Source organism: Alternaria dauci, chromosome 5 (genome assembly GCF_042100115.1).
Source record: "Alternaria dauci strain A2016 chromosome 5, whole genome shotgun sequence".
NCBI classification, from domain to species: Eukaryota; Fungi; Ascomycota; class Dothideomycetes; order Pleosporales; family Pleosporaceae; genus Alternaria; species Alternaria dauci.
In genome coordinates this window covers 1,664,461-1,676,650 of record NC_091276.1, presented here as the reverse complement: position 1 = coordinate 1,676,650, position 12,190 = coordinate 1,664,461, and the positions used below count along the sequence as shown (strand labels likewise).

At 52.7% G+C, this 12,190-nt stretch overlaps 4 protein-coding genes across 4 annotated transcripts; all 4 read left to right on the top strand.

The window, feature by feature from the left end:
- The first annotated feature begins 566 nt into the window (after positions 1 to 566).
- ACET3X_006040 (uncharacterized protein) lies at positions 567 to 2,238 on the top strand. Its single transcript, XM_069452208.1, has 6 exons — positions 567 to 708; positions 761 to 790; positions 853 to 902; positions 958 to 1,021; positions 1,135 to 1,819; positions 1,872 to 2,238. Exons 2-6 carry the CDS (start codon positions 779 to 781, stop codon positions 2,072 to 2,074), a joined length of 1,014 nt encoding a protein of 337 aa, XP_069306400.1. The 5' UTR covers positions 567 to 708; positions 761 to 778; the 3' UTR covers positions 2,075 to 2,238.
- A 1,721-nt stretch (positions 2,239 to 3,959) lies between these two features.
- ACET3X_006039 (uncharacterized protein) lies at positions 3,960 to 6,315 on the top strand (the record flags this gene model as incomplete). The annotated part of the gene is made up of 8 exons (XM_069452207.1): positions 3,960 to 4,170; positions 4,218 to 5,247; positions 5,296 to 5,407; positions 5,458 to 5,550; positions 5,599 to 5,690; positions 5,739 to 5,818; positions 5,870 to 5,985; positions 6,109 to 6,315. 8 exons carry the CDS (start codon positions 3,960 to 3,962, stop codon positions 6,313 to 6,315), a joined length of 1,941 nt encoding a protein of 646 aa, XP_069306399.1.
- A 1,741-nt stretch (positions 6,316 to 8,056) lies between these two features.
- ACET3X_006038 (uncharacterized protein) lies at positions 8,057 to 9,362 on the top strand (the record flags this gene model as incomplete). Its single annotated transcript, XM_069452206.1, has 3 exons — positions 8,057 to 8,452; positions 8,500 to 9,170; positions 9,233 to 9,362. The coding sequence occupies 3 exons, from the start codon at positions 8,057 to 8,059 to the stop codon at positions 9,360 to 9,362; spliced, it is 1,197 nt and encodes a 398-aa protein (XP_069306398.1).
- Positions 9,363 to 10,522: 1,160 nt separating this feature from the next.
- ACET3X_006037 (uncharacterized protein) lies at positions 10,523 to 11,937 on the top strand (the record flags this gene model as incomplete). The annotated part of the gene is made up of 3 exons (XM_069452205.1): positions 10,523 to 11,340; positions 11,396 to 11,807; positions 11,857 to 11,937. The coding sequence occupies 3 exons, from the start codon at positions 10,523 to 10,525 to the stop codon at positions 11,935 to 11,937; spliced, it is 1,311 nt and encodes a 436-aa protein (XP_069306397.1).
- Positions 11,938 to 12,190: the final 253 nt, after the last annotated feature.

Below are 12,190 nucleotides of genomic sequence, written 5' to 3'. Positions count from 1 at the left end.
GACACAAAACACTCGCTTCCCCACGAACCGGTGATCCGATCAGACTCTGCTGCGCGCTTTGCTTTATCTTATCGAATGACCAAAAGATCCTGCCCACGAGAGCCACCACGGCTACCTGACCCGCGCAGAGGTGGTTTGGACTACTAGTCTGTGCTTCCGCTGATTACGAGATGCACATATACTTCTTTCGTAAGAGTTTTGATAGAGCGATGCCCTGCGTGGCGTGCCGGGCCTGTATGGCCGGACAGCTATATGCAGTGTCTATGCGAGGCTGCGAGTACAGTATCACCAGAGCACTTGGCGTTTCAGTCACGAATGCATCTGGAGACATCTACGGATGCCTCGGTCATGCTACCCTCAGAGTAGTTCTGCCCGAGCTGCTCGCCTTGCTCTCCGGTGCAGTCCGCGGCCTCGTGTGATTGCGATATGCGCCTCCCGAGGCTGTACGCAACTGTCCTTGGCTCGTCAAGCAGGTAGCCGGCCGGAAGTGTGGGAGGGCGCGGAGTGTGTAATTGGGCCCAGGCGGCGCTGCATATCGGATTACAGAAAAAGAACTAAAACCTGTGACGTCCTCAAGCTGGTTGCTATTTAGCTTGCCCCTCCCTCACCTGGGCACCCCACCTTAGCCCAGACCCAACAAAACACTGCGCCTGGACACAAAACTCTGTCTCTCACCACTTCTACATCAGCTAATACCCTATAAAAAGAGTGAGCTCCATTCAATCGCCCGGCTTCTTCTCCAGCTCATCGCCTTTCGCAGCATTACACTCAGTTCATCATGGTTGTCAAGGTGAGCTCCATGCACTGCCCCGCTGCACCAGGGAGGAGACAGCTGCTAATACGTCCTTACAGGTCGGTATCAACGGATTCGGTCGCATTGGCCGTATCGTCTTCCGCAATGCGTACGTTTCGCCCAAATCATTGATACAATCGATCAGAGCTGACCGCATGCCACAGCATCGAGCACAACGACGTCGACATTGTCGCCGTAAACGACCCCTTCATCGAGCCCCACTACGCTGTAAGCTTCCCCAAGCACTCACAATACAGCCATGGCCATCCGCATCGCGACACTAGTCCTTGCGATGCGCTAGAGCTTCTCTACAGCTGCAGAACGCAGGCTAACACATCCAGGCCTACATGCTCAAGTATGACAGCACACACGGCCAGTTCAAGGGTGAGATCAAGGTTGACGGCAACAACCTGACCGTCAACGGCAAGACCATCCGTTTCCACATGGAGAAGGACCCCGCCAACATCCCATGGAGCGAGACCGGTGCTTACTACGTCGTTGAGTCCACCGGTGTCTTCACCACCACCGAGAAGGCCAAGGCTCACTTGAAGGGTGGAGCTAAGAAGGTTGTCATTTCTGCTCCTTCTGCTGACGCTCCCATGTTCGTCATGGGCGTCAACCACGAGACTTACAAGTCCGACATCGAGGTTCTCTCCAACGCCTCTTGCACAACCAACTGCCTTGCTCCCCTGGCCAAGGTTGTCCACGACAAATTCACCATCATTGAGGGTCTCATGACCACCATCCACTCCTACACTGCCACCCAGAAGGTCGTCGACGGCCCCTCCGCTAAGGACTGGCGTGGTGGCCGTACCGCTGCTCAGAACATCATTCCCAGCAGCACTGGTGCCGCCAAGGCTGTCGGCAAGGTCATTCCTGAGCTCAACGGCAAGCTCACTGGTATGGCCATGCGTGTTCCCACCGCCAACGTTTCCGTTGTCGACTTGACTGTCCGCATCGAGAAGGCTGCGTCCTACGACGATATCAAGCAGGCCATCAAGGAGGCCGCTGACGGTCCACTCAACGGTAAGCTCCCACGTTCGGATAGCATCCCTACACACATTCTGACGCATTATAGGCATCCTCGGCTACACCGAGGACGACATCGTCTCCACTGACCTGAACGGCGACAACCACTCCTCCATCTTCGACGCCAAGGCTGGTATCTCTTTGAACAAGAACTTCGTCAAGCTTGTCTCCTGGTACGACAACGAGTGGGGTTACTCCCGCCGTGTCCTTGACCTCCTGGTCTACATTGCCAAGGTTGATGGCAACGCTTAGGAGTCAGGACAGAGCCAGGCACTGCCCAAACTCTGAGTTCACTTCTTCATGACCGATCAGAAAGACCGGACTACCTTCGGCTAGGCGCGGATAACGCGGGGAAGAAAATAGGGCTTGACCATGAATGCGTTATGCTAGACATGAACCAATGAATAATAATCGTCACAAACAATACTTCCTTTGACCAACTGAATGTGAGGTAACGTGAGAGGTCCTGTCGTCCTTACGCATGGCAGTGGAGCTGCCCCTGTCGATGCGTTTTCTAGCGCTTGTTTGCAACCTAGTTCCCGAGGTACGACTCGGGCGAACATATACATGTACGCGGATCCCTTTCTCCCGTCTAGTTCCCGGACTTTTATTTACAGCCCGTGATCTGGCGAAAGATCGTGCGGGGAAGAACGGGTGTTCAAGGTGACTTCCGTGATGCGGCATCTGTAGATATGGAAGTGGGTACTATCGGCTTTGCGGTCAGATGTAGCCATGCTGAGAAGCCGTGCAGGGCAAGCATGTAGTCCGAAAGTCTGCAGGTTCCGGAACATTATTTGTAGTCAGCGAAGGTACACACTGAAGTATTAGCGTATCATCGACAAATGGTACTGGATGAACACGTGGCCTTGCTCTGCTGGTTATCAACGTGACCGTGCTGCAAAGTGGATAGTGAGACTAGAAAACCACCTGTTACGGCAGGCTCCTTTTCTGCGAAGTCTTCTTTCGTACTCTGTCCATTGCTCTTGTAACATGGATGGAGCAGTGAGATGAGAGTCGATGGATAACGCTAAATACCTTGGCACCGCTTAGTCATATGATGGATCTTGTCCACGTAGGGAACTCGCATTGCTACGCTCCACCTTAACCTTCACTTTGAAGCCAAGCATCAGCTATCGCAAAAAGCAGAAATCAGTTCTCTTCTTTTACCTCACATCGAATTGCTACAGCTTCGGTATCACGTAATCAAATATCGAGCGTGAGTGAACTCCGACACGACGCGACCAACAACATTATCAAGGAACTCGTCTTTTCTTGGCGTACAACCTCATGCAGGAAAATTTATCCTGAAAACATACTTTGTTTGTACACAGCGCATCAGTAACGAGGCTGTGTGCCTTTGCCCTGCAATCGCGGCGAAGTACGACTCCTACCATATCCTACCAAATCATCAGCAACACGTCGGGTCTCAATGCGGTACCGATCTCGTCAGTAAGTGCCTCCAGTCCTGTCAGTATCAAAGGTATCTCAAAGCAGCCATGCAAATTCTTCGCATACGAGGTTGTCGATGCCCTAAGTATTTCCCATTTCTCCAACATACTTGTTTTCTAGCATAGCTTGTGGCTTATCTGTTCAGCGCACTTCTGCAAAGTCATGGGCCCACTCAGATATGCCATGTGATCATCGCGCATGCCAGTCTTGTCGCTAATGAACATATATAGCTGTTAGCCCGCGACCGTAAGTGAGGCGTTTTACGTCCGCTTTACTCATCTACGTAGCTATGGACGACGAAGACTATGCCATGGAAGAAGACACCATCGTCACTTCGACGGAGCCCAATGGCGATCATGTACCAGATACCATAAACCCGACCGAGCTCTTTCGCAACAAAGGACCAGCGTTGTCCAAGAGAGAGCAGTTACCATTCCACAGTCCATCAAAGAACACCTCATTCCTGCAGCCAGGAACTACTCAAAGCCAATCCGGATCACATCGAACAACAAAGTCACCGAGTGGGTGGTCGGATAAGATGAACATGTCGCGCCCCACTCCTGTTCGGCGCTCAAGTCCGCAGGTTCGCATACCCCCAAAGCCAAGATCTTCTCTCCTTCCGTATTCGACCAACAAAACAGGCCTTGTGTATGACTCACGTATGCGCTTCCACGCGGAGCTTCCTGATATGAATTTAATCGATGATATTCATCCCGAGGACCCGCGTCGCATTCACTCCATCTACGAAGAACTTCGGGAAGCTGGTCTGGTTGCGACCAGCGATGCAGATGAAGAACAAGAGGACAAGTGTTGGAGAATAATGACTCGCTTTGCTACGAGACCGGAGATCCTCCTTATACATACGCCGGAGCATTACGCATTCGTAGAGTCATTGCAGCGTAAGTTTACAACTATGTGTAAAGATTGCGACTAATGTCTTCATTAGATATGACTGCAGAGACTTTGAAACTGGAAGCTGAAAATCGTGACTCGATCTACTTCAATCATGCGACTTATGACTGTGCCAAGCTCGCAGCTGGTGGTGCTATCGAGGCCTGCAAAGCGGTAGTGCAAGGAACTGTACGCAATGCAATCGCCATCATTCGTCCTCCAGGTCATCATGCGGAAACCAATCAGCCTTCTGGGTTCTGCATTTTCAACAACGTCCCAATAGCCACCCGCGTATGTCAGAATGATTACCCAGAGACCTGTCGTAAGGTCTTGATCCTTGACTGGGATGTTCATCACGGTAATGGTGTTCAGCACGCCTTCTACGATGATCCAAACGTGCTCTACATATCTCTGCATGTCTACAAGGACGGAAACTTCTATCCCAACCTGAAGGATGGCAATTTCGACTATTGCGGTGAAGGTCTCGGCGAAGGAAAGAACGTAAACATTCCGTGGGCTGAACACGGCATGGGTGATTCGGAGTACCTATATGCTTTTCAAGAAATCGTCATGCCTATTGCTACTGAGTTCGATCCAGATCTTGTTATAGTCTCGGCTGGTTTCGACGCGGCTGAAGGAGATCTACTAGGTGGTTGTTTCGTCACCCCAGCGTGTTACGGTCACATGACGCACATGCTTATGCGACTTGCGAAAGGGAAGATTGTAGTATGTCTTGAAGGCGGTTACAATCTGAGATCAATAGCGCGCTCAGCGCTCGCAGTAACAAGAGTGCTCATGCTGGAGCCTCCGGATCGCTTGAGCGACGAACTCTCTGCCCCAAAAGACAGTGCAGTCTACGTTGTCGAGAACGTGAAACGTCAGCATTCAAAGTATTGGAAATCGCTCTATCCCAAACATCTGGACAAAACAGACCCTGGATACAAAGATACAATTCGATTGCATGAGGTTATCCGAGAATGGCAGAGCAAACGACTGGCTTCAGAGCACGCGATGGTTCCGCTTCCTGCACTGCAGATAAACAAGGCAGGTCTAGCGCAAACCTTCGAGCACAATATTATCGCTACGTAAGTTCATCGGCGCTTCCACTAGTGGCAAATGCTGAAACTCTCCAGACCAAACTTTATGGAACGACATCCTCTTCTCGTGATCTTTCACGATCCGCCGAGCTTCCACGACCATTCTGATCCAGTTACTGGTAAGAGAGAATTACACAACACATGGCTTGTAAGTACGGTTACAGTCTTGTACTGTGTAATCACTGACTTTGGACGAAGACTGATGTTACGAAGAGGTATATTGACTGGGCCATCAACAATGACTTCCAGGTCATTGATGTCAATATCCCGAAAGTCGTTACAGTTGAAGACGTGAGACTGCAATGTGCTGATTTCGGTATATTCCGCTAATGATTTCAGTCCATCATCGGCTATATGAGATCCGAAGATTCTGCAGTTCGAGCACAGCAAACCCGCGAACTTGCAGCGTATCTGTGGGAGAATTACATCGAGTAGGCTGCCCAGACAATGCTTCAAACTAGTCACTGACATCATTCTAGACCAAATGATGCGACACAAGTGTTTTTCATGGGTATCGGAGATGCATATCTTGGTCTGGTCGACCTACTGAGTCACAATGGTAAGCACCATTCCCATTTCTGGCAGTTTTTTCAGATTGCTGACTAAACAGAAAACTGTACCGATGCTGATAGCGCGGTTGAGTGCTTAATCGGCTTCGTCGGAGAAACGACCATTCAGTCGATAAAGCGAGCCACAGATGACACCATATCAAGCTGGTACTACTCAGTAAGTACGATCGAGAATCGCACCATGGAGATCATCACTGTGATCCTCATTAGCAACTCTCCCGTCAACACCACAGCACCACCGCCCAGCAGATATCAACGTGACATCAGCTAACATTTGCAGCATTCCATGATCTTTGTGAAGAATAGTCACTTCGTCTGGAACCCGAGTCGCCAACGTAAGATGCGCAAGAAGCTTGGCCATCTTATCCAATCACCCAAGGATAGTTTGGATGACATGCTTGAGCACCATTTGGAGGACGTCCAGAATTTGCTTTTGGAAAAGAAGGGTAAAGTAGCCTCTATGATGACAGCTCAAACATCTAGCTAACATATAATAGTACGTTCTGTCTCTCCGTTTTTTCCTTAAAGTACCCTGGGCAGGAGGAAATAGCAACAGCATATAGTGTTCTACCGCCTACACATGTAGCCTTGAGTTGGCGCTTAATACTCTTCTGCCTATGTAGGAAGCAAGCGCATTATCCGAACTAACACCTGAATAGGGCGAATTCGATGAAATGAACGACCTTTCCAGCCGTACTGACGAGGGACCGCAGCACATGGCTACGGGATTGCGAAGCCCACCCTTACCAAGCGCGTCGCAGATACCGAAACGACTTGACCTTGGAAATAGGCAAGAAGGTGCCGTGCGGAAGAGTCCCAAAATGCCACAGATAGGCTTGTTCAGTGCAAGCCCCGGTCCAAGGAGTCCCATGAAAAGGCCGCCTCTATGAGCTGGCATCTATTGTGTCTATTGCATGGTCTGGTATTTCTGCGATATATCGGTATGCGCTCGCGCTTTGGCGTAATCAGTATCCTTTTTCCAATTGTACGATGGAAGCGATGTATCATTTCACACGTGCTAAGTACGCGCTTTGAATTGCTCAACCCGTAGATACAGACGATACACGTTTCCCAGAGGCCAACTGCGTCTCAAAATCATACGCTCAATGACAGCCAGAGTGATGAGTGAAGATCTTTTCCAAAGTTCTGCTGATGCGACGCAAAACCTGGGTGCCATTATCCGCTTCAGGATGCTTGGCACGCCTCGCTTGGAACCTTGGAATGCAGCTAATCATGATACCAGCCGCTATCGAGTCCTACGGCTGGCATCCTTCACTCCACCCTCACATGATGCTCGACCCGCCGTAGCAATTGCTCCGCACGCGCAGCGCATGGCCATCTTCAATCAGCATGCTGCGCTCAAGCCATATATGCGCCAAGTGGATGGACCCAGGTTTTGGACTAGCACTAAGCTTACTTGAGGCTGGCGGCTCAAATACTCGATGCTCATTCCTTGACGACAACTCAGCTGCGCTCCACTATATGCCAGCTCGTGCGCAAGGAAGAACTTGAAGACCTGAAGGCTGCGAACACCGCAAATCGTCGAGTACACCCAGGCAAAAGAGTTGCTACGCGCCCTTGGCCAACGAAACGCACTCAACGCGATTAGGTTGGAAAGAGGTTGTCAATAGTCGTGCACTGGGCGGCGCAGTCAAGGAAGAGGTACCACGGAAATAGCTCGAGTACCTAGGTACCCTTGGAGCAGCATCAGCACTAGCTACCGTTATACACAACCAACCTCCCCTCAACCGTCTTTTCTGTTCCCTGCTGATACGCTGGTGGTCTGCCCCGCTGGTGAATGTAGCAGCATCTAGCTGCGATAGCTGTACGCCTCAGATGCGCCTGGACAAGGGCGTACCTGCTAGATCGGCATTGTGAATTGTGTTGATTGGTCAAAGGGGACGAACAAAGACTGCCTGTGATGGTTGAGGCAAGAAGGTGGCCTATCGCCTGGTCCGCTGTCCACACCTGCGGCTGTGGGGGCTGAAAGTGGCGGTATTGGATGTTGGGCAAGATGGGCGAAAGAGTGACTTAAGGTTGTCGGTCAGCCTGCTGGGTTTGTTTCGCTCTGTTCCCCTTCTTGAGCCTCTTATTGCCAGCTGAACTGCTGATATCGTATTGCTATTTTCCCGACGACCAGAAACCCGGGACCGTTGGAAGAATCCAGAGTTTTGCGCGGGAATCGGGCCTCGCTATTGTACCTGCCTAATCCTCGCACAATTGTCGCCATGAGACGCTCATGGGCCGCAAGGCTGGCAGCTACAATCGTGGTTAGCCAGAGCTTTTCTCAACGCGCAATCGCACAAGACCTTGTCTCATCAGTATTGCCATCAGTATCACCAACGCCCACAACTTTGGAGTCGGTGAGTTCGTCAAGCGCAACACCAACATCCTCTGGCGAACCAGCAGTACATACTATCAAGACTGGCGCCGGAGGCTTCAAATTTGACCCACCAGAACTTGAAAACGTTTCAGTCGGCGACATTGTGTCATGGGAGTTCTATCCATCAGGCCATTCGATTGCGAGGGCAGAATGGCAGTCAGCCTGTGTACCGTACGAATATACTGGGAAAGATAAGGTTGGCTTTTGGTCGGGGACGCAAGTGGTGAATAGCACGGATGAGGTTCGTCTCCTGGTGCAGACACAACGAAGATACTGACAGGTCTCTAGCTCAAATACTTCAACGTCACGATTAACTCAACGGAACCTATCTTTTTTTATTGCGCAGCACCAAATTCATGCGAGGGTGAACACATGGTCGGCGTCATCAATCCAAACTCTACGCAAACCCTGGCATCACAAGTCCACGCGGCAGCTGCGGCAGACTTCCAAGTAGCACCGGGTGAGCCAATTCCTGCTGAAGGATCATCAACACTGTCTACTGCTCCCACATCAACCGGGAGCTCTACGCCGCCGCCAGTTAGCGGGGGCAATGGTGGCAGCCACAGCCTATCCACTGGCGCCATAGTTGGCATAGCAGTGGGCGGAGTGGCCTTCTTGGCAATCTGCGCTGCTCTCTTCTTTTTTGTCGGTCGATCCAAATCACTCAGGGAAGTCATCAAGCGACAAGACGCTGCAAATAACCACGACCCAAACATGAGTCAGCCCTACGGCGGCTCGAACTACGGTCACGGAGGGCTTGCGTCGCCAGGCTTCCAGCAATCAGGCCCAGGTTATGCCACACCGCCACCAGGACACCATCCAGACCACATGTTCAGCTCACCACCACAGTATGGCCAGCACAGTGTAGGGGAACAATATCCGTCTGGCTGGTCGAGTCCTGGGCAGCAACAAGGTCATCTGAGCATGATGAGCAATGTCAGTGGGATGTCGCAACAACAGTAAGTGCTTTTGAGTGCAGAACGAAGCTGGGTCAGACGTGCAAGCTAACCATTGTTTCCAGGATTGACCAGATAAAGTATGCACAGATGAACGCGCAACCTGTTGTAGCAGAACTGCACAGTCCGCCGCTGGAACAGCAGTCCTTTTCGGCCGAACTGGAAGCATCTGGGCGCGATAAGCCGAGAGGTTGAGTGGATGATGTAGATATGAATTATGATCTCGTTCCTGCACACGACGGTCGTTACTACCATTTCAAATCGAGTAGCGCATTGCCGAAAAAAGACTGATGCGGAAAGCGTGATTACAGCATGGAATGGTACAAGTACGAGTAACCTGTGTTGTACACGCCGACCTGAGACTAGACTGGATGCGGAATTCTCGGCAGCTATCAGATCGGTCTGGGTCACGGTGAAGCGTATCGCAGTAAGGAGTCGGGTACTGTGTGTGCAATCGCGACACTATATGCATTTCGGGCCTTTTCCTGTAACACGCTGCCAAGCGGCTCAAATGTCGTCGAGTGATGTTGTGGCATTGTACAACGTGCTCCGGCAACCAACGGCTAGCGACAGTGCGGTACCAGTTTATCGCAGGTAGATAGCAGCAGAGGGGCCGCGGATTAGCTAATATGAGGTTGGAAGTTGGGACGAGTCGCGGGCAGGTGGGCACCCAGGTAGGGCATGATGGATGCGTTGCTTGTCAATGGGTCGCCTTGCGTACGCTGCTTGCCGGGCTCTTAGGTACAACGGTGAGATAGACAGGGAGTTTATGTAGTCTTGATGGAGGATGCGGTCGATGACTGGTGCAAAAGATTGGCAGGAGCAAAATCTCTCCAAACTACTCGAGTCTAAACTAGCGGGCACGGAAGCTAAGCATCGGCCGTCAAGTTCTGGAAATTTTGATTAGAGGATCTTCCCTGGAGTTGACTCCATGTGTAAGGCTTAGTTGCAAGTCATTGGCGGTCAGCAGCTCCGCACGGCGATGACGAGCATGCTGGCGCGCAGGGCCGCCGCTCCTATGCACAAACGGGCAAGGAAATGCGGTCAAAGTTGCTCCGAGGTGGGCAGAAGAGGGAAGGGGGAGCCACGGCGAGGTATGCAGTTTTGTCGCCGCTGGGAGGCGCGCGATAGATGTGCAAGGCAAGGTTGGCGTGATAGCCTACTGAAATCCCCGGACGTCACACGTGCTATCGTCAAACGCCTGGCAGCCAAGCCCTTTCATCGCTGCCACGCTCACGCCAGATGAAGCCTCTTCCGCACCCGTCCTCGATGGTTCCTTTCTTCCCCACGTTGCCAAAATGATCCGACACTGCCATCTTCCTCGACCCTAGCCACCGCTCCCCGGCCCCGTCGACATGATCACTTCCTCACCCACCATATCGCAGCCTCCCTCGCCCAACACGACCTTCCACACGCCCACCCACCGCCCGTACCATGCCTCGAGACGCACATCGGCATCCTCCAGCGCCCACTCGCCCCGCTTTGCCGTGACCACTGTGCCCTCGCGGCGGTTCGACGCGCCGCCCACTCCAAAGCCCACCTTCTCGGCGCCTTCCCCAGTGCCCGCCTTTGCGCCTTCCCCCCAGGGCCGCAACAGAAGCTACGCGGACAAGGCAACCCAATACTCGCCCTCTGGGTTTCCTCCCACCTACCGGCCCCAGCCCAGCAGCAGCAACAACAATACCACCACCATCACTACCACCACCTCTGCCGCCGATAACGGCCTCGACACGGTCGCGCTCGACCACGACCACGAAGAGGCCGACCCCACGTCTTCGAGTGCTCCCGCAATTGCGCCTGCTCAGCGGGGGGATACCTCCGCCGCGCCTGTCGTCACGGAGCCTCTCGAGCCTCAAGTGCGGGTTACTCCGCAGCCCGTGGCACCCGCCTACAATGTACAGCCCCAGGGTCGCCGCATGTCGCACGAGAGCGCGCACTCGGACGCAGAGCCAGCTGTCGTGTCCAAAGAGACCAGCACTGTTCTGCAGGTCCCGGCCTCGCCAGCTAAGAGAGCGAGGCCGCAGGAGCCCGACGTCAAGGTCATGCCTCTCCAGTATGAGACGTGCGATGTGAAAGATCTCGGCGTGCTCATCTCCGACATGCTCATGGAGCTAGTCCGGCTAAATGACGGTTATCCGCTGCGGGATGGGACCCTCACAAGATTCCATTCGAGGTGCGTTCACGGCAAGCCTGGCTGAACAAAGTACCCGCTGACATTGACACCCTAGAGCCCCACCTGGCATCTCAGTACGCGACTACCTCTCCCGCCTTATAGTGCATGCTACGCTGTCTCCGCCCATTCTCCTCTCCATGGTCTTCTACGTCGACAGGCTGTGCGCCATGTACCCCGCTTTTACAATCAGCAGCCTTACCGTGCATCGCTTCCTCATAACGGCTGCTACGGTCGCGGCCAAGGGTCTGAGTGACAGCTTCTGGACCAACAGCCTGTACGCAAGGGTCGGCGGTGTCAGTGTTCGTGAACTGGCGCTACTGGAGCTAGAGTTTCTGCGGAGGCTCGAATGGCGCATTGTTCCCAAGCCCGAAGTACTCGTAGACTACTACAAGGGCCTGGTCGATCGCGGGACTGGATACGTTACAGAGAAAGAGCCGGAATCGGGACCGACTGTCAGCTCCCCCCAGGTGCCCAATCCCACTGGATCTGCCACAGGCATACACACTAATCAATCAGGCATATAATGACAGAGTCACAGGATGGTTGAGCAGCATCATGCCACAGTCCCTAGCCAGCTCACGAAACTCTTCCAGATGACGTTAGCAGCTCGACTCTTGGGGCTCGTGTCGTTGTTATGAGATCGCAGAGGCGACATCATGGGCCGTCTTATCTCTTCCCAACACCAGGCCACACCGTGGCCACCTTTGTGTGGAAGGTTCAAAGGACGACTAGCTGAATGATGATGAGCTGGCGAACCTGACTCGGCAGGGGAATTGTCTATCTTTCCAAAGAGGCTCCGCCAACGATGGGTCTCTTCAAGCTGCCTGAGGCACATCACTACATCATCTTA

Bases quoted from the DNA above. Each gene is read 5' to 3' on its own strand.
- ACET3X_006040 (XM_069452208.1), top strand. The intron at 1,022-1,134 runs GTAAGCTTCCCC...TAACACATCCAG, and splicing joins TCATCGAGCCCCACTACGCT to GCCTACATGCTCAAGTATGA. The intron at 1,820-1,871 runs GTAAGCTCCCAC...GACGCATTATAG, and splicing joins CGCTGACGGTCCACTCAACG to GCATCCTCGGCTACACCGAG.